At 42.3% G+C, this 25,775-nt stretch overlaps 1 protein-coding gene across 1 annotated transcript in view; it reads left to right on the plus strand.

The window, feature by feature from the left end:
• Window positions 1-2,248: 2,248 nt before the first annotated feature.
• Window positions 2,249-25,775, plus strand: part of rab25b (RAB25, member RAS oncogene family b) — a 29,863-nt gene continuing 6,336 nt past the window's right edge. The window contains exons 1-2 of the mRNA XM_062063972.1: window positions 2,249-2,405; window positions 25,418-25,613. Coding sequence (XP_061919956.1) covers window positions 2,369-2,405; window positions 25,418-25,613 — 233 coding nt within the window. The 5' untranslated portion in view covers window positions 2,249-2,368. The remainder of the gene's footprint in view (window positions 2,406-25,417; window positions 25,614-25,775) is intronic.

The raw sequence follows: 25,775 nt of genomic DNA on the forward strand, positions 1-25,775 counted from the left end.
TTATTTCTCCCTCGGCTCGGAAGTTGCAAAGCAAGGTTGCTTGCGTGAACAAAGGCACTCTGGTAAAACAGGAAGTGATCAATGGGAGAGACACTAAACAGCCAATGAGGCAACAGTATCAACAATCAAATTTGGTTGCGCCGTCCTGATTCTCTGCATGGAGTGAGAAGTGAAAGTACAAATCAGTGCTGCAGAGAGTCAAGAAATTGTGGATAAAAGAGGAAAAGTCACCTCGACAGTATTGCAGTTTTTTTTCAAAAGGTGCCGTAGTCCTTAGTCTCGCTCACCTCTTCTTTTCAACCCTGGTGTGTTCGCTGTTGGGGTGTATGGAAACAACAGCTAGGAACTAAAGTTCAGGACTGAATAAATAACAAATGTGCTGCTTTAAAATAATCGTCATTTGGTGCAATAATAATGACTGCGTAACATAAATACATGTTCATACTTAGATAAGCATAATGTTACACAGCTGTAACTTCCTGCCACTAAACTAGTTGTTCTCTGTGTTTACATGTTTTGTTATTGTTGCTCCTTCGTTTAAAGAAGTTATTGTTACGTGTTCAGTGTGATTTTAGAATTGTGTTTACATTGATTAAGTGTTTTCCATGCTTGTGTTGACATTTTACATTCAATCCTTAATATTTCCTATATTTTTCTCCTGGTTCTTATTTTCGATAAGTCATTAAGAATATAAGTAATTATCAATATCAACTGATATGAAACACTTAGTGATACAGTTTTAAGATAAATGATAGACTGGATATTATACTAACTTATAAGTTAAAAGGCAAAGCTAAGATGTTTTGTTTAGTTAGCGGAGTTTATTTCGCTATCTTGGATTGGTTGTAGCATCTCTCATATGCAAAATTATACCCCTGCATCACGCAATGTGATTCTTTTGTTGTTCTTGGCGGCGCTAAGCCTTCTGGGTAATCTTGTATATAAGCATTTAGCAACTTAAAGTCATCTTCACTCCCTAGTATACTTGTATTTCTATATTTATTCATCCAGGTTAAGGAAAGGAAGAAGTCTTATTTGCAATGGTGACCCAGCAAAGAGGCAGCATGTAAATGTAAATGTTAGAGATGTTGAAGTGTGATGACAACCTCTCATCATACCTCATTTACCAACAAAAAATAGTAGTTTAAATTGCTGTCAACAGTTCACAAATGCTGGTAACGTGCGGGGGTAAATGTGGAACAAAAATGAATGTTTAAGATGGACAAAGACTTTTCCGGCATAAAACACACAGAGAATGTCTGCAGTCGACACAACACACTAAAAAAGCCTGGTGTTTTTCTTTCTCTAGTCACAGAAGCCTACTCTTAGTTCCAACTTTGAAATGCACGGTGTGCTCGCTCGGCCTGTCTGTCAAATGTCAATAGCCAATGTGGCCCCTGAGCCAAAAAGTTTGCCTTAAGTTGATTTAAGCTTTGATTAAGGAAATAAATCAAAGATATTTTTAACATTGTTATGACTGAGACCCTTGCAGGCCCTGGGAATAAACTTGAAGGGAGATCTAAAGGAGAAAAACACGTTTATATTGTATTTGTTTTAGAAATGAAAAATGTCAAAATGGCCCCCACATTTTCAATGTGCGGCCCTCAGAGGAAAAAGTTTGGACACCCCTATCCAATGTTCATTTCCATTTATGCAATTGCTTTTTATTCCAGTTCATTCCTCACACATTGACCAAGAAACCTTCTGCATGCAGTACTTTATTCCCGCCAGCAGGGGACGCCTGTTATCAGGATTATATTTTTACAGGGGAAAGTAAGATAAAAGAGCAAATGAGTGCACCAAATGATAATATAAATACATTTAATAAAGTCAAAATACAAATAAGGCAACAAGAGAAGTATCCTACACTTCTCTTTTGTAAAGTAAATGTGAACAGCCGATACGGGCATCTACATCTACAATATGATTTGCCTGAGAAGCTGGGCAGGACATTAAAAAAAAAAAAAAAAAAAAGAGCAAATGAGTAAAAGCTCAAATGTTGTAGCTAATATTTAATAATAATATACTTAGTCCCCAATAATGTAAAGCTGGCAGAAAGTTTAGTCTTTTAATATAAATAATATCAGTTTTTGCATTGCTTTTTATTCCAGTTCATTCCTCACAGATTTACCAAGAAACCTTCTGCATGCAGTACTTTATTCCCACCAGCAGGGGGCACCTGACCAACCCTTCCATTTCACCTGCTGGCCCCTCCCACCAGATCGACCTGCCTCAGCCTGAAGACACGCCCCTCGTGCTGAGGCCGGCCGCTCCCAGGCCTGCAAACAACATGTCGTGCACCCAGGAAGACTCCGACTAGTGACGTCTTGCTGCTCGGTGAGGAGAAGAAGAAGTGGATGGATGCAACATGGGCTCAGACGAGGCCTACAATTTTGTCTTCAAGGGTGAGTCAAGTTCTTCTACTTCCAAAAACATACCAGCCTTCCTGGGTCTTGACCTTGTTGAATCCTTCCATGTTCGCGCTGACATTGTGGGCAACAAGACCACCCTTGTCCTCACTCTCACCTGGCTATGATCAATAACATCTTGACTAAACTCACCTGGCTATGATCAATAACATCTTGACAAAACTCACCTGGCTATGATCAATAACATCTTGACAAAACTCACCTGGCTATGATCAATAACATCTTGACAAAACTCACCTGGCTATGACCAATAACATCTTGACAAAACTCACCTGGCTATGATCAATAACATCTTGACAAAACTCACCTGGCTATGATCAATAACATCTTGACAAAACTCACCTGGCTATGATCAATAACATCTTGACAAAACTCACCTGGCTATGATCAATAACATCTTGACAAAACTCACCTGGCTATGACCAATAACATCTTGACAAAACTCACCTGGCTATGATCAATAACATCTTGACAAAACTCACCTGGCTATGATCAATAACATCTTGACAAAACTCACCTGGCTATGATCAATAACATCTTGACAAAACTCACCTGGCTATGATCAATAACATCTTGACAAAACTCACCTGGCTATGATCAATAACATCTTGACAAAACTCACCTGGCTATGATCAATAACATCTTGACACAACTATTTCCCAGACAAAACAATACTTTAGCAGCAAGAAGACAACAAAACATGTAAATGTCACTCGGAGGATTTTTACTCTCAACTCATGTGAGTCATCTCTCTAACTTAGTGCATCAATCATTAAATTATTCATGCAATTTGTTTTGACCGTACTGCTGTGTACACGGTCAGTGATCACATCAATGCATCAATCATTGATCAATGCATCAGTCAGTCATCACATCAATGCATCAGTCAGTGATCAGATCAATGCATCAGTCAGTCATCACATCAATGCATCAGTCATTGATCAATGCATCAGTCAGTCATCAGATCAATGCATCGGTCAGTGATCAGATCAATGCATCAGTCAGTGATCAGATCAATGCATCAATCATTGATCAATGCATCAGTCAGTCATCAGATCAATGCATCGGTCAGTGATCAGATCAATGCATCAATCATTGATCAATGCATCAGTCAGTCATCAGATCAATGCATCGGTCAGTGATCAGATCAATGCATCAGTCAGTATTCAGATCAATGCATCGGTCAGTGATCAGATCAATGCATCGATCAGTGATCACATCAATGCATCGTCAGTGATCACATCAATGCATCGATCAGTCATCAGATCAATGCATCGATCAGTCATCAGACCAATGCATCGGTCAATCATCAGATCAATGCATCGATCAGTGATCACATCAATGCATCGTCAGTGATCACATCAATGCATTGATCAGTCATCAGATCAATGCATCGGTCAGTCATCAGATCAATGCATCGGTCAGTCATCAGATCAATGCATCGGTCAGTCATCAGATCAATGCATCGGTCAGTATTCAGATCAATGCATCGGTCAGTGATCAGATCAATGCATCGATCAGTGATCACATCAATGCATCGTCAGTGATCACATCAATGCATCGATCAGTCATCACATCAATGCATCGATCAGTCATCAGATCAATGCATCGATCAGTCATCAGACCAATGCATCGGTCAGTCATCAGATCAATGCATCGGTCAGTGATCAGATCAATGCATCGATCAGTCATCAGACCAATGCATCGGTCAGTCATCAGATCAATGCATCGGTCAGTGATCAGATCAATGCATCATCAGTGATCACATCAATGCATCGGTCAATGATTAGATCAATGCATCGGTCAGTGATCAGATCAATGTATCAGTCAGTGATCAGATCAATGCATCGGTCAGTACAAAAATGAGTCCAAAATACAACCTGGAAGAAGTTGACCAAGTTTTGTGCCACACATGAAGTCTAATGATCCCTTGCTTAGTCACACACTTGTCACTTAGTTATGTCCATGCTTAGTCACACACTTGTCACTTAGTTATGTCCCTTGCTTAGTCACACACTTGTCACTTAGTTATGTCCCTTGCTTAGTCACACACTTGTCACTTAGTTATGTCCCTTGCTTAGTCACACACTTGTCACTTAGTTATGTCCCTTGCTTAGTCACACACTTGTCACTTAGTTATGTGCCTTGCTTAGTCACACACTTGTCACTTAGTTATGTCCATGCTTAGTCACACACTTGTCACTTAGTTATGTCCCTTGCTTAGTCACACACTTGTCACTTAGTTATGTCCCTTGCTTAGTCACACACTTGTCACTTAGTTATGTCCCTTGCTTAGTCACACACTTGTCACTTAGTTATGTCCCTTGCTTAGTCACACACTTGTCACTTAGTTATGTCCATGCTTAGTCACACACTTGTCACTTAGTTATGTCCCTTGCTTAGTCACACACTTGTCACTTAGTTATGTCCCTTGCTTAGTCACACACTTGTCACTTAGTTATGTCCCTTGCTTAGTCACACACTTGTCACTTAGTTATGTCCCTTGCTTAGTCACACACTTGTCACTTAGTTATGTCCCTTGCTTAGTCACACACTTGTCACTTAGTTATGTCCATGCTTAGTCACACACTTGTCACTTAGTTATGTCCCTTGCTTAGTCACACACTTGTCACTTAGTTATGTCCCTTGCTTAGTCACACACTTGTCACTTAGTTATGTCCCTTGCTTAGTCACACACTTGTCACTTAGTTATGCCCCTTGCTTAGTCACACACTTGTCACTTAGTTATGTCCCTTGCTTAGTCACACACTTGTCACTTAGTTATGTCCCTTGCTTAGTCACACACTTGTCACTTAGTTATGTCCCTTGCTTAGTCACACACTTGTCACTTAGTTATGTCCCTTGCTTAGTCACACACTTGTCACTTAGTTATGTCCCTTGCTTAGTCACACACTTGTCACTTAGTTATGTCCCTTGCTTAGTCACACACTTGTCACTTAGTTATGTCCCTTGCTTAGTCACACACTTGTCACTTAGTTATGTCCCTTGCTTAGTCACACACTTGTCACTTAGTTATGTCCCTTGCTTAGTCACACACTTGTCACTTAGTTATGTCCCTTGCTTAGTCACACACTTGTCACTTAGTTATGTCCCTTGCTTAGTCACACACTTCTCACTTAGTTATGTCCCTTGCTTAGTCACACACTTGTCACTTAGTTATGTCCCTTGCTTAGTCACACACTTGTCACTTAGTTATGTCCCTTGCTTAGTCACACACTTATCACTTAGTTATGTCCCTTGCTTAGTCACACAGCTATGCTAACATTTTGATAGGTTGTTACACAGTTGTCACTTAGTTATACTAACATTTTGATAGGTTGTTACACAGTTGTCACTTAGTTATACTAACATTTTGATAGGTTGTTACACATTTGTCACTTAGTTATGCTAACATTTTGATAGGTTGTTACACATTTGTCACTTAGTTATGCTAACATTTTGATTGGTTGTTACACAGTTGTCACTTAGTTATACTAACATTTTGATGGCTTGTTACACAGTTGTCACTTAGTTATGCTAACATTTTGATAGCTTGTTACACAGTTGTCACTTAGTTATGCTAACATTTTGATAGGTTGTTACACAGTTGTCACTTAGTTATACTAACATTTTGATAGCTTGTTACACATTTGTCACTTAGTTATGCTAACATTTTGATAGGTTGTTACACATTTGTCACTTAGTTATGCTAACATTTTGATAGGTTGTTACACAGTTGTCACTTAGTTGTACTAACATATTGATAGCTTGTTACACAGTTGTCACTTAGTTATACTAACATTTTGATAGGTTGTTACACATTTGTCACTTAGTTATGCTAACATTTTGATAGGTTGTTACACAGTTGTCACTTAGTTGTACTAACATTTTGATAGGTTGTTACACAGTTGTCACTTAGTTATACTAACATTTTGATAGGTTGTTACACATTTGTCACTTAGTTATGCTAACATTTTGATAGGTTGTTACACAGTTGTCACTTAGTTATGCTAACATTTTGCTTGGTTGTTGCAGAATGTGAGCTAACAGGCTAGTGTGTGATAACAAAACAATGCAAGTGTGTCAGAGCCAAGCAGTAAAAAACAAGTAACAAATATCTGCTAGTGAAACATGCCAGTAAAAGCACTGCTGTGAACATGTTCAATGTAAATTGTCGTCAAATGTCTGGCTAATGATTGCTTTCACGGTAACATTGACAGTCATTTACAGTGACATATCCTCACAGCAGGGGTGTTCTTAGTGCGGCCTGCAGCATGTTGTCAGGAGCAAAAGAAAGAGTGAAAATGTAAGAACAAAGAGCCAAAGAAGGGAATGGAATGTCATTTTCAAAGTAATACTGTAAGTAATAATAATATTCTTAGTCAACATGGTATATTACAAATATAAACAGTGCAGGCCACTGTTTTATTTAATTTCATGACTATTTACATTGTAGATTGTCACGTCAAAACTATGACACCTGTGAAGTGAAAAGCACTTCAGGTGACTACCTGTTGAAGCTCATGGAGAGAATGCCAAGAGTGTGCAAAGCAGTAATCAGAGCAAAGGGTGGCTATTTTGAAAAACTAGAAAATAAAACATGTTTTCAGTTATTTTTTTGTTAAGTACATAACTCTTAATTTTATCGTTTTTCTTCCCAATGTGTCCTGGGTCTTCCCCGTGGCCTCCTACCAGTCAGACGTGCCCGAAACACCTCCCTAGGGAGGCGTTCGGGTGGCATCCTGACCAGATGCCCGAACCACCTCATCTGGCTCCTCTCCATGTGGAGGAGCAGTGGCTTTACTTTGAGCTCCTCCCGGATGACAGAGCTTCTCACCCTATCTCTAAGGGAGAGACCCGCCACCCGGCGGAGGAAACTCATTTGGGCCGCTTGTACCCGTGATCTTGTCCTTTCGGTCATAACCCAAAGATCATGAGTGAGGATGGGAACGTAGATCGACCGGTAAATTGAGAGCTTTGCCTTCCGGCTCAGCTCCTTCTTCACCACAACGGATCGATACAGCGTCCGCATTACTGAAGACGCCGCACCGATCCGCCTGTCGATCTCACGATCCACTCTTCCCTCACTCGTGAACAAGACTCCGAGGTACTTGAACTCCTCCACTTGGGGCAGGGTCTCCTCCCCAACCCGGAGATGGCACTCCACCCTTTTCCGGGCGAGAACCATGGACTCGGACTTGGAGGCGCTGATTCTCATCTCACACTCGGCTGAGAACCGATCCAGTGAGAGCTGAAGATCCTGGCCAGATGAAGCCATCCGGACCACATCATCTGCAAAAAGCAGAGACCTAATCCTGCAGCCACCAAACCAGATACCCTCAACGCCTTGACTGTGTCCCATTCTGTTCATAACTTTTATGGACAGAATTTGACAAAGGGCAGCCTTGGCGGAGTCCAACCCTCACTGGAAACGTGTCCAACTTACTGCCGGCAATGCGGACCAAGCTCTGACACTGATCATACAAGGAGCAGACCGCCACAATCAGACAGTCCGATACCCCGTACCTCTGAGTATGGGGTCTCCCGGCTGGTCTGGGAATGCCTCGGGATCCCTCGAGAAGAGCTGGACGAAGTGGCTGGGGAATGGGAAGTCTGGGCTTCCCTACTTAGGCTGCTGCCCCCGCGACCCCACCTCGGATAAGCGGAAGAAGATGGATGGATGGATGGATGGATATAACTCCATATGTGTTCATTCATAGTTTTGATGTGACAATCTACAATGTAAATAGTCATGAAAATAAAGAAAAGACATTGACCGAGGAGAAGGTGTGTCCAAACTTTTGGCCGGTACTTTGTGTAATATCTTATTTAGCATTTTTAAAAACAAAAAAATATGAAAATGGCCCCCGCATGCTTTGACTTTTCAGTGTGGACACCCCCCATCTAAAACTATGAGAAGCTCTCAAATGATATATAGAACATCACTTTGTGCATGTTTTTTACATACAAAGATTTCAAAATGGCCCCTGCACACTTTCACTGCAGCCATTTCCAGTAAATACAGAGCTGTGGGACTCCTTCCAAAATGACTTGAAAGGAAGGAACTTCCTGTTTGACCAGTAACGTCCTCAACGCCGCTTCTTCTACAATTAGAAACCGGATTGCTTTGAGCGTGGAATTCAAACCTGTAAGAAGTGTGCACTCCCACACCTTGAGTGCAGGTAAACTACACCTTTGTGGTGACCACTCCCCCTCTGTTACGTGACACAAACACCTTTGTGGTGACCACTCCCCCTCTGTCACGTGACACAAACACCTTTTTGGTGACCACTCCCCCTCTGTCACGTGACACAAACACCTTTTTGGTGACCACTCCCCCTCTGTCACGTGACACAAACACCTTTGTGGTGACCACTCCCCCTCTGTTACGTGACACAAACACCTTTGTCCTGACCACTCCCCCTCTGTCACGTGACACAAACACCTTTGTGGTGACCACTCCCCCTCTGTTACGTGACACAAACACCTTTGTCCTGACCACTCCCCCTCTGTCACGTGACACAAACACCTTTGTCCTGACCACTTCCCCTCTGTCACGTGACACAAACACCTTTTTGGTGACCACTCCCCCTCTGTCACGTGACACAAACACCTTTTTGGTGACCACTCCCCCTCTGTCACGTGACACAAACACCTTTTTGGTGACCACTCCCCCTCTGTCACGGGACACAAACACCTTTTTGGTGACCACTCCCCCTCTGTCACGTGACACAAACACCTTTGTGGTGACCACTCCCCCTCTGTCACATGACACAAACACCTTTGTCCTGACCACTCCCCCTCTGTCACGTGACACAAACACTTTTGTGGTGACCACTCTCCATCTGTCACGTGACACAAACACCTTTGTGGTGACCACTCCCCCTCTGTCACGTGACACAAACACCTTTGTGGTGACCACTCCCCCTCTGTCACGTGACACAAACACCTTTTTGGTGACCACTCCCCCTCTGTCACGTGACACAAACACTTTTGTGGTGACCACTCTCCATCTGTCACGTGACACAAACACCTTTGTGGTGACCACTCCCCCTCTGTCACGTGACACAAACACCTTTGTCCTGACCACTCCCCCTCTGTCACGTGACACAAACACCTTTGTGGTGACCACTCCCCCTCTGTCACATGACACAAACACCTTTGTCCTGACCACTCCCCCTCTGTCACGTGACACAAACACTTTTGTGGTGACTACTCTCCATCTGTCACGTGACACAAACACCTTTGTGGTGACCACTCCCCCTCTGTCACGTGACACAAACACCTTTTTGGTGACCACTCCCCCTCTGTCACGTGACACAAACACTTTTGTGGTGACCACTCTCCATCTGTCACGTGACACAAACACCTTTGTGGTGACCACTCCCCCTCTGTCACGTGACACAAACACCTTTGTCCTGACCACTCCCCCTCTGTCACGTGACACAAACACCTTTTTGGTGACCACTCCCCCTCTGTCACGTGACACAAACACCTTTTTGGTGACCACTCCCACCCTGTCACGGGACACAAACACCTTTTTGGTGACCACTCCCCCTCTGTCACGTGACACAAACACCTTTGTGGTGACCACTCCCCCTCTGTCACATGACACAAACACCTTTGTCCTGACCACTCCCCCTCTGTCACGTGACACAAACACTTTTGTGGTGACCACTCTCCATCTGTCACGTGACACAAACACCTTTGTGGTGACCACTCCCCCTCTGTCACGTGACACAAACACCTTTGTGGTGACCACTCCCCCTCTGTCACGTGACACAAACACCTTTTTGGTGACCACTCCCCCTCTGTCACGTGACACAAACACTTTTGTGGTGACCACTCTCCATCTGTCACGTGACACAAACACCTTTGTGGTGACCACTCCCCCTCTGTCACGTGACACAAACACCTTTTTGGTGACCACTCCCCCTCTGTCACGGGACACAAACACCTTTTTGGTGACCACTCCCCCTCTGGCACGTGACACAAACACCTTTGTGGTGACCACTCCCCCTCTGTCACATGACACAAACACCTTTGTCCTGACCACTCCCCCTCTGTCACGTGACACAAACACTTTTGTGGTGACCACTCTCCATCTGTCACGTGACACAAACACCTTTGTGGTGACCACTCCCCCTCTGTCACGTGACACAAACACCTTTGTGGTGACCACTCCCCCTCTGTCACGTGACACAAACACCTTTTTGGTGACCACTCCCCCTCTGTCACGTGACACAAACACTTTTGTGGTGACCACTCTCCATCTGTCACGTGACACAAACACCTTTGTGGTGACCACTCCCCCTCTGTCACGTGACACAAACACCTTTTTGGTGACCACTCCCCCTCTGTCACGTGACACAAACACCTTTGTGGTGACCACTCCCCCTCTGTCACGTGACACAAACACCTTTGTGGTGACCACTCCCCCTCTGTCACGTGACACAAACACTTTTGTGGTGACCACTCCCCCTCTGTCACGTGACACAAACACTTTTGTGGTGACCACTCCCCCTCTGTCACGTGACACAAACACCTTTTTGGTGACCACTCCCCCTCTGTCACGTGACACAAACACCTTTGTGGTGACCACTCCCCCTCTGTCACGTGACACAAACACCTTTGTGGTGACCACTCCCCCTCTGTCACATGACACAAACACCTTTGTGGTGACCACTCCCCCTCTGTCATGTGACACAAACACCTTTGTGGTGACCACTCCCCCTCTGTCACGTGACACAAACATAGACCCCACATGATCACACTTGTCAACACAAGTTGTCTGCTATGGATGATGATATTGCTAAGCAACTTGTTATTGTCTTGTTATTGTTATTGTGTGCAACCTGGTCTGTGCCAGTGGTTCTTCACCTTTAACAACCTTTATCAACCTGGTCTATGCAAGTGGTTCTTCACCATAAACAACCTTTATCAACCTGGTTTATGCCAGTGGTTCTTCACCTTTAACAACCTTTATCAACCTGGTCTATGCAAGTGGTTCTTCACCTTTAACAACCTTTATCAACCTGGTCTGTGCCAGTGGTTCTTCACCTTTAACAACCTGGTCTATGCCAGTGGTTCTTCACCTTTAACAACCTTTATCAACCTGGTCTATGCCAGTGGTTCTTCACCTTTAACAACCTTTATCAACCTGGTCTGTGCCAGTGGTTCTTCACCTTTAACAACCTTTATCAACCTGGTCTGTGCCAGTGGTTCTTCACCTTTAACAACCTTTATCAACCTGGTCTATGCCAGTGGTTCTTCACCTTTAACAACCTTTATCAACCTGGTCTGTGCCAGTGGTTCTTCACCTTTAACAACCTTTATCAACCTGGTCTATGCCAGTGGTTCTTCACCTTTAACAACCTTTATCAACCTGGTCTGTGCCAGTGGTTCTTCACCTTTAACAACCTTTATCAACCTGGTCTGTGCCAGTGGTTCTTCACCTTTAACAACCTTTATCAACTTGGTCTGTGCCAGTGGTTCTTCACCTTTAACAACCTTTATCAACCTGGTCTATGCCAGTGGTTCTTCACCATTAACAACCTTTATCAACCTGGTCTGTGCCAGTGGTTCTTCACCTTTAACAACCTTTATCAACCTGGTCTGTGCCAGTGGTTCTTCACCTTTAACAACCTTTATCAACCTGGTCTGTGCCAGTGGTTCTTCACCTTTAACAACCTTTATCAACCTGGTCTGTGCCAGTGGTTCTTCACCTTTAACAACCTTTATCAACCTGGTCTATGCAAGTGGTTCTTCACCTTTAACAACCTTTATCAACCTGGTCTGTGCCAGTGGTTCTTCACCTTTAACAACTTTTATCAACCTGGTCTATGCCAGTGGTTCTTCACCTTTAACAACCTTTATCAACCTGGTCTATGCCAGTGGTTCTTCACCTTTAACAACCTTTATCAACCTGGTCTGTGCCAGTGGTTCTTCACCTTTAACAACCTTTATCAACCTGGTCTGTGCCAGTGGTTCTACACCTTTAACAACCTTTATCAACCTGGTCTATGCAAGTGGTTCTTCACCTTTAACAACCTTTATCAACCTGGTCTGTGCCAGTGGTTCTTCACCTTTAACAACCTTTATCAACCTGGTCTGTGCCAGTGGTTCTTCACCTTTAACAACCTTTATCAACCTGGTCTATGCAAGTGGTTCTTCACCTTTAACAACCTTTATCAACCTGGTCTGTGCCAGTGGTTCTTCACCTTTAACAACCTTTATCAACCTGGTCTATGCAAGTGGTTCTTCACCTTTAACAACCTTTATCAACCTGGTCTGTGCCAGTGGTTCTACACCTTTAACAACCTTTATCAACCTGGTCTATGCAAGTGGTTCTTCACCTTTAACAACCTTTATCAACCTGGTCTGTGCCAGTGGTTCTTCACCTTTAACAACCTTTATCAACCTGGTCTGTGCCAGTGGTTCTTCACCTTTAACAACCTTTATCAACCTGGTCTATGCAAGTGGTTCTTCACCTTTAACAACCTTTATCAACCTGGTCTGTGCCAGTGGTTCTTCACCCTTAACAACTTTTATCAACCTGGTCTGTGCCAGTGGTTCTTCACCTTTAACAACTTTTATCAACCTGGTCTGTGCCAGTGGTTCTTCACCTTTAACAACCTTTATCAACCTGGTCTGTGCCAGTGGTTCTTCACCCTTTTCACCTCAGTGCCCAACTTTCCCACTACACAGAGACTCTGAGCCTGTTCAAATATTACCACAGAATTAGTCATTTTGCTTTTGCTTTTAATGATGTTGAATAATTATATGTAACCTACTTAGAGTTTAACAGGATACACCTAGTCAACTGCTATGAAAGAATGTGTTAATCACAAGTATTATTATTAAGGCTTAGGTCAGGCTAATTACAAAAATAAGTACTTCTGTAATCAAATATACTGCAAAGAAGGGACTCATCAAAAATGATGAAAAATAAGTGTACATACAATTACGCAGTGCTGAAATAAATGAATTCTGACTAAATAAACAATAATAATAAATAATAATGAATATGTTTCTTAACTAAATTGAAGTGCAAACGATAACACAGCTTTAACCACATTAGTCATACTTTGTGCACTTAAGAAATGACTTTATCTCAAGACTTCTTCTGTTTGTTTGATATTGTCATTACTGCCACAAGTGGTGGAAAAGTGCATTACAACTGAGTAGTGCTGCCGCCCATACGGATCGCTTTTGGCGGCCCAAGGGTGAAGAAAGTATCTATGCAACCCTTAAAGTAGAGCTTCTCATTAGTTTCTCTTCCAACCCCCCAGGAATAAGAAAATATTTCACACCACCCCACATACATAATATCATTTGTCTATAACATTGTTACGAGTACACCTCTGCGTAACATTAAAGAACAAGAAATATAGATCAATTTACAACAAATAACTTCATTGACATTGTTTTTTTCAATCCTGCATCAATTTGCCGGAAATTCCAAAAATATTTTTTAGCCTTGTTTAAATTGTAAAAATTTTTTTGACTGACTTGAACCATTTGATACTGAAAAGTAAAGTCAATAAATAATGATACATTTAAATTGATCCGCAACATTAAGTACACTACATAAAACACTTCAACCTACAAAACAAAAATAAATAAAATATTTTGGGCTGGTTTTTTTTTTGTGTTTTTTTTCGTCAAAATAAGGAAGTGGGGATTAATAATTACACTGAGCATCTCTTGTAGTGCAGTTTTTCAGAAGAACTGCGTTGAATTTGAATGTACAGTCATTTTTGTCATATTACAAACCCCCTTTCCATATGAGTTGGGAAATGGTGTTAGATGTAAATATAAACGGAATACAATGATTTGCAAATCATTTTCAAGCCATATTCAGTTGAATATGCTACGAAGACAACATATTTCATGTTCAAACTCATAAACTTTATTTTTTTTTGCAAATAATCATTAAGTTTAGAATTTGATGGCAGCAACACGTGACAAAGAAGTTGTGAAAGGTGGCAATAAATACTGATAAAGTTGAGGAATGCTCATCAAACACTTATTTGGAACATCCCACAGGTGTGCAGGCTAATTGGGAACAGGTGGGTGCCATGATTGGGTATAAAAACAGCTTTCCAAAAAATGCTCGGTCTTTCACAAGAAAGGATGGGGCGAGGTACACCACTTTGTCCACAACTGCGTGAGCAAATTGTTGAACAGTTTAAGAACAACATTTCTCAAAGTGCAATTGCAAGAAATTTAGGGATTTCAACATCTACGCTCCATAATATCATCAAAAGGTTCAGAGAATGTGGAGAAATCACTCCACGTAAGCAGCATGGCCGGAAACCAACATTGAATGAGCGTGACCTTCCATCCCTCAGATGGCACTGTATCAAAAACAACATCAATCTCTAAAGGATATCACCACATGGGCTCAGGAACACTTCAGAAAACCACTGTCAGTAACTACAGTTGGTCGCTACATCTGTAAGTGCAAGTTAAAGCTCTACTATGCAAAGCCAAAGCCATTTATCAACAACACCCAGAAACGCCGCCGGCTTCTCTGGGCCCGAGATCATCTAAGATGGACTCATGCAAAGTGGAAAAGTGTTCTGTGGTCTGACGAGTCCACATTTCAAATTGTTTTGGAAATATTCGACATCGTGTCATCCGGACCAAAGGGGAAGCGAACCATCCAGACTGTTATCAACGCAAAGTTGAAAAGCCAGCATGTGTGATGGTATGGGGGTGTATTAGTGGCCAAGACATGGGTAACTTACACATCTGTAAAGGCACCATTAATGCTGAAAGGTACATACAGCTTTTGGAACAACATATGCTGCCATCTAAGCGCCGTCTTTTTCATGGACGCCCCTGCTTATTTCAGCAAGACAATGCCAAGCCACATTCAGCACGTGTTACAACAGCGTGGCTTGGTAAAAAAAGAGTGTGGGTACTTTCCTGGCCCGCCTGCAGTCCAGACCTGTCTCCCATGGAAAATGTGTGGCGCATTATGAAGCCTAAAATAGGACAGCGGAGACCCCGGACTGTTGAACGACTGAAGCTCTACAAAAAACAAGAATGGGAAAGAAATTCCACTTTCAAAGCTTCAACAATTAGTTTCCTCAGTTCCCAATCGTTTACTGAGTGTTGTTCAAAGGAAAGGCCATGTAACACAGTGGTGAACATGCCCTTTCCCAACTACTTTGGCACGTGTTGCAGCCAGGAAATTCTAAGTTAATTATTATTTGCAAAAAATAAATAAAGTTTATGAGTTTGAACATGAAATATGTTGTCTTCGTAGCATATTCAACTGAATATGGCTTGAAAAGGATTTGCAAATCATTGTATTCCGTTTATATTTACATCTAACACCATTTCCCAACTCATATGGAAACGGGGTATATAAGGGTATGGTAATATTACTATATTGCAGCATTTTACTGTGAATAAATGCTGTGAGATCCTGGTATATTTGAATCTTTTAGTCCCCCATCACATGCATGCATCTGCAACAAGTCAAAGTGTGAGAGTCACTTCATCACATTTGAACAGTATTGTGACAACATTGATAAGCTTTCTGCCACATGTCAAATATTGAAGGACAATCTAGAGCAGGGGTCCCCAACCTTTTTGAAAGCAAGAGCTACTTCTTGGGTAGTGATTAATGCGAAGGGCTACCAGTTTGATACACACTTAAATAAATTGCCAGAAATAGCCAATTTGCTCAATTTACCTTTAACTCTATGTTATTATTAATAATTAATGATATTTACACTTAATTGGACGGTTTAAAAGAGGAGAAAACACGAAAAAAATGACAATTTTGAAACATAGTTTATCTTCAATTTCGACTCTTTAAAATTCAAAATTCAACCGAAAAAAAGAAGAGAAAAACTAGCTAATTCGAATCTTTTTGAAAAAAAAAAAAAAAAAATAATAATTATGGAACATCATTAGTAAATTTTCCTGATTAAGATTAATTTTATAATTTTGATGACATGTTTTAAATAGGTTAGAATCCAATCTGCACTTTGTTAGAATATATAACAAATTGGACCAAGCTATATTTCTAACAAAGACAAATCATTATTTCTTCTAGATTTTCCAGAACAAAAATGTTAAAAGAAATTCAAAAGACTTTGAAATAAGATTTAAATTTGATTCCACAGATTTTCTAGATTTGCCAGAATATTTTTTGGGACTTTTAATCATAACAAGTTTGAAGAAATATTTCACAAATATTCTTCGTCGAAAAAACAGAAGCTAAAATGAAGAATTAAATTAAAATTTATTTATTATTCTTTACAATAAAAACAATTAATTTACTTGAACATTGATTTAAATTGTCAGGAAAGAAGAGGAAGGAATTTAAAAGGTAAAAAGGTATATGTGTTTAAAAATCCTAAAATCATTTTTAAGGTTGTATTTTTTCTCTAAAATTGTCTTTCTGAAAGTTATAAGAAGCAAAGTAAAAAAATTAATTTATTTATTTAAACAAGTGAAGACCAAGTCTTTAAAATATTTTCTTGGATTTTCAAATTCTATTTGAGTTTTGTCTCTCTTAGAATTAAAAATGTCGAGCAAAGCGAGACCAGCTTGCTAGTAAATAAATACAATTTAAAAAATCGAGGCAGCTCACTGGTAAGTGCTGCTATTTGAGCTATTTTTAGAACAGGCCAGCGGGCTACTCATCTGGTCCTTACGGGCTACCTGGTGCCCGTGGGCACCGCGTTGGTGACCCCTGGTCTAGAACGTATTCCTGGCTGCTAAGAATGTTTGTTTCCACCCAGGGTTCTCTTGGTGCACGTCATTAGTACTTAGTCTTGCTAAGTAAGAGGTCTTGGGTGTAAGCTTCTTAATACATTTATCTTTTAATGATGTCAACATTGATTATTGCTCCAGCATATTAATGAAAAAAAGTGGACTCTTAAGATGTTAAATAATATAGCATGCAATAGTTCTACCTTAATGAAAGCTTTTGTTAATAATGGTGTTGCTCATATGGTGCAGCTTTTCAAAACTCCTCTTCCACGACCAATTTTTGTCAAGTGTTAGTTAGAATGTGAGCAAAGACAGGAAGTGCGGTCCCAATGTATTTGGGTTGTGGTGTAAAAAAATCAAACTTAAACAAATAGATACGGTTCTTTGTGCCATTTTTGGTTCAGTGTGGTCCTGGTCTTAATATCTGTTTCAGAATAGGTAGTAAAAGCAATGCATTGTGGGTCTTGCAGGCCTCTGAATTACCTCGTTTACACCACTGAATGCCAGACTTTGTGATGAAGTTTTCTTCAAGTTTAAAGCACGGCAGCATCACCAACTCCCGCAATTGTTGTCATGATCGTTTCAGGAAAAAAACTAAACATTTTGGTGGGATTTTTCCTCATTTCCAGCGTGAAATCAAAGCCAAGGAACTGGAGCTAGTAAGCTAATAAAGAGACACCTGAATAGCAGCCGTGAGACCATCAAACATCACTTTTAACGCCATCACTTGGTGCATTTTTACACCTGTTTTATTCTCTTGTATACGTAGCATTTAGTAGGCTCTTAGCGTTAGCCAGGCTACAAACAACGTACAGTTGGAAAAAAGCATGTTGTCTGTTGACTTTTAGTGGTGTGGAAGCACAAACATAAATGAGTATTATATTCGGAGAAGTAGTGCAGTGATCAAAGTATTTTAAAGTACTAATTTGCTTGTATTTTCAGGTAAACCTGACCCCCTCACTAAATGATTCCGTGCAATTTGAACATGGGACAATGAGACTTAACAGACTTTGTATTCCCAAATTGTACAAAAACTGACTCCATGGAGGAGATGCGGACAATAGGGGGAGCTCACGTCCATTGGATGTGCTCATATGGATCAATTCCACCCATTTAACCGCTTTTTTGGAGGTAGCCAGCCTTTGGAATTGGGTACAGTTTGTCTCGGTACAGTTTTCGATTTTGTAGGATCCATTTGAATCCAGGTTGTTGATCTCTCTCACAATTACAGTACAGCCATGTAAACACAGCCGCAGCCCCACAATGCATTGCGGTAGCCCTATTGGTGGTGAGTCATGAAAAAGACGAGCTGCGGGTCACACCTTTGATCCACATCAAATCATTCAGCAAGAATACCATTTGTCTTTCAAACAACAACAAATAAGTAAACATAGTGTCCTCCCACAATGTTAGTGGCAATACCAGACTGAGTATACGACAAATAAGTAAACATAGTGTCCTCCCACAATGTTAGTGGCAATACCAGACTGAGTATACAACAAATAAGTAAACATAGCGTCCTCCCACAACGTTAGTGGCAATACCAGACTGAGTATACGACAAATAAGTAAACATAGTGTCCTCCCACAATGTTAGTGGCAATACCAGACTGAGTATACGACAAATAAGTAAACATAGTGTCCTCCCACAATGTTAGTGGCAATACCAGACTGAGTATACGACAAATAAGTAAACATAGTGTCCTCCCACAATGTTAGTGGCAATACCAGACTGAGTATACAACAAATAAGTAAACATAGTGTCCTCCCACAATGTTAGTGGCAATACCAGACTGAGTATACAACAAATAAGTAAACATAGTGTCCTCCCACAATGCATGTCTGGGCTGTCCAACTACATGAATAAATAACTTCTACAGTTCAACAGACACTCTTTAAATATTAACCAGTGTGGTCACATGTATATTTACTTTTAAACACACCCCTGTGATTGTTTGACAATTGTTGTTACTTTTGCTGCAAACAAGCCAAACGGTCACACATTAAAACCCTTGAGACCCCCCGGGGGGGCCCCGCTACATTCCCTGGAATCAAGAGTCCAGTGTGAAGTAAGGCTGTTGTTTGTACAAGCAGTCAGTGAGTAGTGGAAGAACTGGGTGAGCAATTACCTGCAGCCAGGTAGCACATTCCCCGAGGTGACCTCACGTGACTGGTTAGACCTAGAAAAGACAGGTTGACAATCACACCCTCTCTAGTCTCCATGTGACGTTGTAAAGACAGGTTGACAAACACACCCTCTCTAGTCTCCATGTGACGTTGTAAAGACAGGTTGACAATCACACCCTCTCTAGTCTCCATGTGACGTTGTAAAGACAGATTGACAATCACACCCTCTCTAGTCTCCATGTGACGTTGTAAAGACAGATTGACAATCACACCCTCTCTAGTCTCCATGTGACATTGTAAAGACAGATTGACAATCACACCCTCTCTAGTCTCCATGTGACGTTGTAAAGACAGATTGACAATCACACCCTCTCTAGTCTCCATGTGACGTTGTAAAGACAGGTTGACAATCACACCCTCTCTAGTCTCCATGTGACGTTGTAAAGACAGGTTGACAAACACACCCTCTCTAGTCTCCATGTGACGTTGTAAAGACAGGTTGACAATCACACCCTCTCTAGTCTCCATGTGACATTGTAAAGACAGGTTGACAAACACACCCTGTCTAGTCTCCATGTGACGTTGTAAAGACAGGTTGACAATCACACCCTCTCTAGTCTCCATGTGACGTTGTAAAGACAGGTTGACAATCACACCCTCTCTAGTCTCCATGTGACGTTGTAAAGACAGGTTGACAATCACACCCTCTCTAGTCTCCATGTGACGTTGTAAAGACAGGTTGACAATCACACCCTCTCTAGTCTCCATGTGACGTAAAGACAGGTTGACAATCACACCCTCTCTAGTCTCCATGTGACGTTGTAAAGACAGGTTGACAATCACACCCTCTCTAGTCTCCATGTGACGTTGTAAAGACAGGTTGACAAACACACCCTGTCTAGTCTCCATGTGACGTTGTAAAGACAGGTTGACAATCACACCCTCTCTAGTCTCCATGTGACGTTGTAAAGACAGGTTGACAATCACACCCTCTCTAGTCTCCATGTGACGTTGTAAAGACAGGTTGACAAACACACCCTCTCTAGTCTCCATGTGACGTTGTAAAGACAGGTTGACAATCACACCCTCTCTAGTCTCCATGTGACGTTGTAAAGACAGGTTGACAATCACACCCTCTCTAGTCTCCATGTGACGTTGTAAAGACAGGTTGACAATCACACCCTCTCTAGTCTCCATGTGACGTTGTAAAGACAGGTTGACAATCACACCCTCTCTAGTCTCCATGTGACGTTGTAAAGACAGATTGACAATCACACCCTCTCTAGTCTCCATGTGACGTTGTAAAGACAGGTTGACAATCACACCCTCTCTAGTCTCCATGTGACATTGTAAAGACAGGTTGACAAACACACCCTGTCTAGTCTCCATGTGACGTTGTAAAGACAGGTTGACAATCACACCCTCTCTAGTCTCCATGTGACGTTGTAAAGACAGGTTGACAATCACACCCTCTCTAGTCTCCATGTGACGTTGTAAAGACAGGTTGACAATCACACCCTCTCTAGTCTCCATGTGACGTTGTAAAGACAGGTTGACAAACACACCCTCTCTAGTCTCCATGTGACGTTGTAAAGACAGATTGACAAACACACCCTCTCTAGTCTCCATGTGACGTTGTAAAGACAGGTTGACAAACACACCCTCTCTAGTCTCCATGTGACGTTGTAAAGACAGATTGACAATCACACCCTCTCTAGTCTCCATGTGACGTTGTAAAGACAGATTGACAAACACACCCTCTCTAGTCTCCATGTGACGTTGTAAAGACAGGTTGACAATCACACCCTCTCTAGTCTCCATGTGACGTTGTAAAGACAGGTTGACAAACACACCCTCTCTAGTCTCCATGTGACGTTGTAAAGACAGGTTGACAATCACACCCTCTCTAGTCTCCATGTGACGTTGTAAAGACAGGTTGACAAACACACCCTCTCTAGTCTCCATGTGACGTTGTAAAGACAGGTTGACAAACACACCCTCTCTAGTCTCCATGTGACGTTTGGCCCTCTGCCAGTCAGACACTTCCAACTGAAAGTGACATAATAGAAGCCCAACTTGTTCCACCTGATGAGGATTTGAGCTCCAGCAACATTGTGGACTGTCAAGTTGTGTACAGGAGACACAACTGGGCTTTTTTTTTGACCAACTTGAACCATTTGATACTGAAAATTACACACTTAAAGACTTTGAACCATCAAAAAAAATGAATAAAAGAATGTGTGCATTTTTAAGACTATAAATGAGGAAGTCAGGATTATTGGCTACAATGAGCATGTTTTGTAGTGCAGCGTTTAGAGCGTGATACTGCATGATACTGCATGATACTGCGTGATACTGCGTGATACTGCGTGATACTGCGTGATACTGATAAAGCATGGCACCCCACTATCTGAGGCCTGATGTAATGGCATGAGAAAAAGATTTAGCACAGTCTCATAGTTTATAAACTTCTAAACCCTGCAGTGAAAAATGTGATTGCACTATCCATCCATCCATCCATCCATCCATCCATCCATACATCCATCTTCTTCCGCTTATCCGAGGTGGGCTCGCGGGGGCAGCAGCCTAAGCAGGGAAGCCCAGACTTTCCTCTCCCCAGGCGTTCCCAGGCCAGCCGGGAGACATAGTCTTCCCAACGTGTCCTGGGTCTTCCCCGTGGCCTCCTACCGATCCGACATGCCCTAAACACCTCCCTAGGGAGGCGTTCGGGTGGCACCTTGACCAGATGCCACCCGAACCACCTCATCTGGCTCCTCTCCATGTGGAGGAGCAGCGGCTTTACTCTGAGTTCCACCCGGACGGCAGAGCTTCTCACCCTATCTCTAAGGGAGAGACCCGCCACCCGGCGGAGGAAACTCATTTGGGCCGCTTGTACCCGTGATCTTGTCCTTTCGGTCATAACCCAAAGCTCATGACCATAGGTGAGGATGGGAACGTAGATCGACCGCTAAATTGAGAGCTTTGCCTTCCGGCTCAGCTCCTTCTTCACCACAACGGATCGATACAGCGTCCTATAGGACGACTACATATGAAGAAACTTTAAAGGCCTACTGAAACCCACTACTACCGACCACGCAGTCTGATAGTTTATATATCAATGATGAAATCTTAACATTATAACACATGCCAATACGGCCGGGTTAACTTATAAAGTGACATTTTAAATTTGCCGCTAAACTTCCGGTTCGAAACGCCTCTGAGGATGACGTATGCGCGTGACGTAGCCCGACGAACACGGGTATGCCTTCCACATTGAAGCCGGTACGAAAAAGCTCTGTTTTCATTTCATAATTCCACAGTATTCTGGACATCTGTGTTCGTGAATCTGTTTCAATCATGTTCATTGCATTATGGAGAAGGAAGCCAAGCAAGCAAAGAAGAAAGTTGTCGGTGCGAAATGGACGTATTTTTCGAACGTAGTCAGCCACAACAGTACACAGCCGGCGCTTCTTTGTTTACATTCCCGAAAGATGCAGTCAAGATGGAAGAACTCGGATAACAGAGACTCTAACCAGGAGGACTTTTGATTTGGATACACAGACGCCTGTAGAGAACTGGGACAACACAGACTCTTACCAGGATTACTTTGATTTGGATGACAAAGACGCAGACGTGCTACTGTGAGTATGCAGCTTTGGCTTTTTTTTGCGTATGTACGTAACTTTTTTAAAATATATAAGCTTTATGAACCTTGGGTTAGGTGAACGGTCTTTTGGGCTGAGTGATTGTGTGTGTTGATCATGTGTTTGAATTGTATTGGCGTGTTCTATGGAGCTAGGAGCTAGCAGAGGAGCTAGGAGCTAGCATAACACGTACCGTACCGTAAGTGCGCGTCACGTACGTAACTTTTTAAAAATATATAAGCTTTATGAACCTTGGGTTAGGTGAACGGTCTTTTGGGCTGAGTGATTGTGTGTGTTGATCGGGTGTTTGAATTGTATTGGCGTGTTCTATGGAGCTAGGAGCTAGCAGAGGAGCTAGGAGCTAGCATAACAAACACGCAGGTGTTATTATGCAGGATTAATTTGTGGCATATTAAATATAAGCCTGGTTGTGTTGTGGCTAATAGAGTATATATATGTCTTGTGTTTATTTACTGTTGTAGTCATTCCCAGCTGAATATCAGGTCACCCCCGGCTCTCACAGCATCTTCCCTATCTGAATAGCTTCAACTCCCCACTAGTCCTTCACTTGCACTTTACTCATCCACAAATCTTTCATCCTCGCTCAAATTAATGGGGAAATTGTCGCTTTCTCGGTCCGAATCTCTCTCACTTCATGCGGCCATCATTGTAAACAATAGGGAACTTTGCGTATATGTTCAACTGACTACGTCACGCTACTTCCGGTAGGTGCAAGCCTTTTTTTTATCAGATACCAAAAGTTGCAATCTTTATCGTCGTTGTTCTATACTAAATCCTTTCAGCAAAAATATGGCAATATCGCGAAATGATCAAGTATGACACATAGAATAGATCTGCTATCCCCGTTTAAATAAAAAAAATTCATTTCAGTAGGCCTTTAAAGGCCTACTGAAATGATTTTTTTTTATTTAAACGGGGATAGCAGATCCATTCTATGTGTCATACTTGATCATTTCGCGATATTGCCATATTTTTGCTGAAAGGATTTAGTAGAGAAAATCGACGATAAAGTTTGCAACTTTTGCTCGCTGATAAAAAAAAGCCTTGCCTGTAGCGGAAGTAGCGTGACGTCACAGGAGCTAGTATTCCTCACAATTCCCCGTTGTTTACAATGGAGCGAGAGAGATTCGGACCGAGAAAGTGATGATTACCCCATTAATTTGAGCGAGGATGAAAGATTCGTAGATGAGGAACGTTACAGTGAAGGACTTGAGAGGCAGCGATGGACGTATCTTTTTTCGCTCTGACCGTAACTTAGGTACAAGCTGGCTCATTGGATTCCACACTCTCCTTTTTCTATTGTGGATCACAGATTTGTATTTTAAACCACCTGGGATACTATATCCTCTTGAAAATGAGAGTCCAGAACGCCAAATGGACATTCAGTGCCTTTTATCTCCACGACAATACATCGGCGAAATGCTTTAGCTACGAGCTAACGTGATAGCATCTTGCTTTAACTGCATATAGAAACAAAAGAAATTAATCCCCTGACTGGAAGGATAGATAGAAAATCAACAATACTATTAAACCGTGGACATGTAAATACACGGTTAATGCTTTCCAGCCTGGCGAAGGTTAACAATGCTGTGCTAACGACGCCATTGAAGCTAACTTAGCAACCGGACTGCACTGAGCTATGCTAAAAACATTAGCTCTCCACCTACGCCAGCCAGCCCTCATTTGCTCATCAACACCCGTGCTCACCTGCGTTCCAGCGATCGGCAGAAGGACGAAGGACTTCACCCGATGCGTTTGGCGGCCCGGAGACGTAGGAAGTCAAGGTGAAGTCGCCGGCTTACGCGGCTAGCGCTCCAACAAAGTCCTCCTGGTTGTGTTGCTGTAGTCCGCTGCTAATACACTGATCCCACCTACAACTGTCTTCTTTGCAGCCTTCATTGTTCATTAAAAAAATTGCAAAAGATGTCCAGAATACTGTGGAATTATGAAATGAAAACAGAGCTTTTTGTATAGGATTCTACGGGTACCATAACTTCCGTTACTCAGACTTCGTCACGCGCATACGTCATCATACCGCGATGTTTCAGCCGGATATTTCCCGGGAATTTTAAAATGTCACTTTATAAGTTAACCCGGCCGTATTGGCATGTGTTGCAATGTTAAGATTTCATCATTGATATATAAACTATCAGACTGCGTGGTCGCTAGTAGTGGCTTTCAGTAGGTCTTTAACAACATTGGCATTTATCACATGTGCTTCTTACAAAATATTTTGTCAAATCAACTCTCAAACTGGCTCCTAAAGCTGTGACCTTGACTGAAAGGCCACCATGTTCCTGTGACCTTGACTGAAAGGCCACCATGTTCCTCTGACCTTGACTGAAAGGCCACCATGTTCCTGTGACCTTGACTGAAAGGCCACCATGTTCCTGTGACCTTGACTGAAAGGCCACCATGTTCCTCTGACCTTGACTGAAAGGCCACCATGTTCCTCCCTCAGTGGTCCTGATCGGGGAGTCGGGTGTGGGCAAGAGCAACCTGCTGTCCCGCTTCACCAAAAACGAGTTCAACCACGACAGTCGCACCACCATCGGCGTGGAGTTCAGCACGCGGACGGTCCAGCTCAACACCTTTGCCGTCAAAGCCCAGATCTGGGACACGGCGGGACTGGAGCGCTACCGGGCCATCACCTCAGCGTGAGTTCTTCTTCAGTCAAATTGGATTATTGCTGGAAAAAGTCATCCGATCTTTGGCTTTTGGACTTATTCCAAGTGTAAATGTCCTCATTTGAGCAGCAGCTAACATTATTCAAGCGGCCGGGGGCGGAGATCAAACGTGACAATGAATGTCTTCCCCTC

This window comes from Entelurus aequoreus, linkage group LG11, assembly GCF_033978785.1.
Source record: "Entelurus aequoreus isolate RoL-2023_Sb linkage group LG11, RoL_Eaeq_v1.1, whole genome shotgun sequence".
NCBI lineage: Eukaryota > Metazoa > Chordata > Actinopteri > Syngnathiformes > Syngnathidae > Entelurus > Entelurus aequoreus.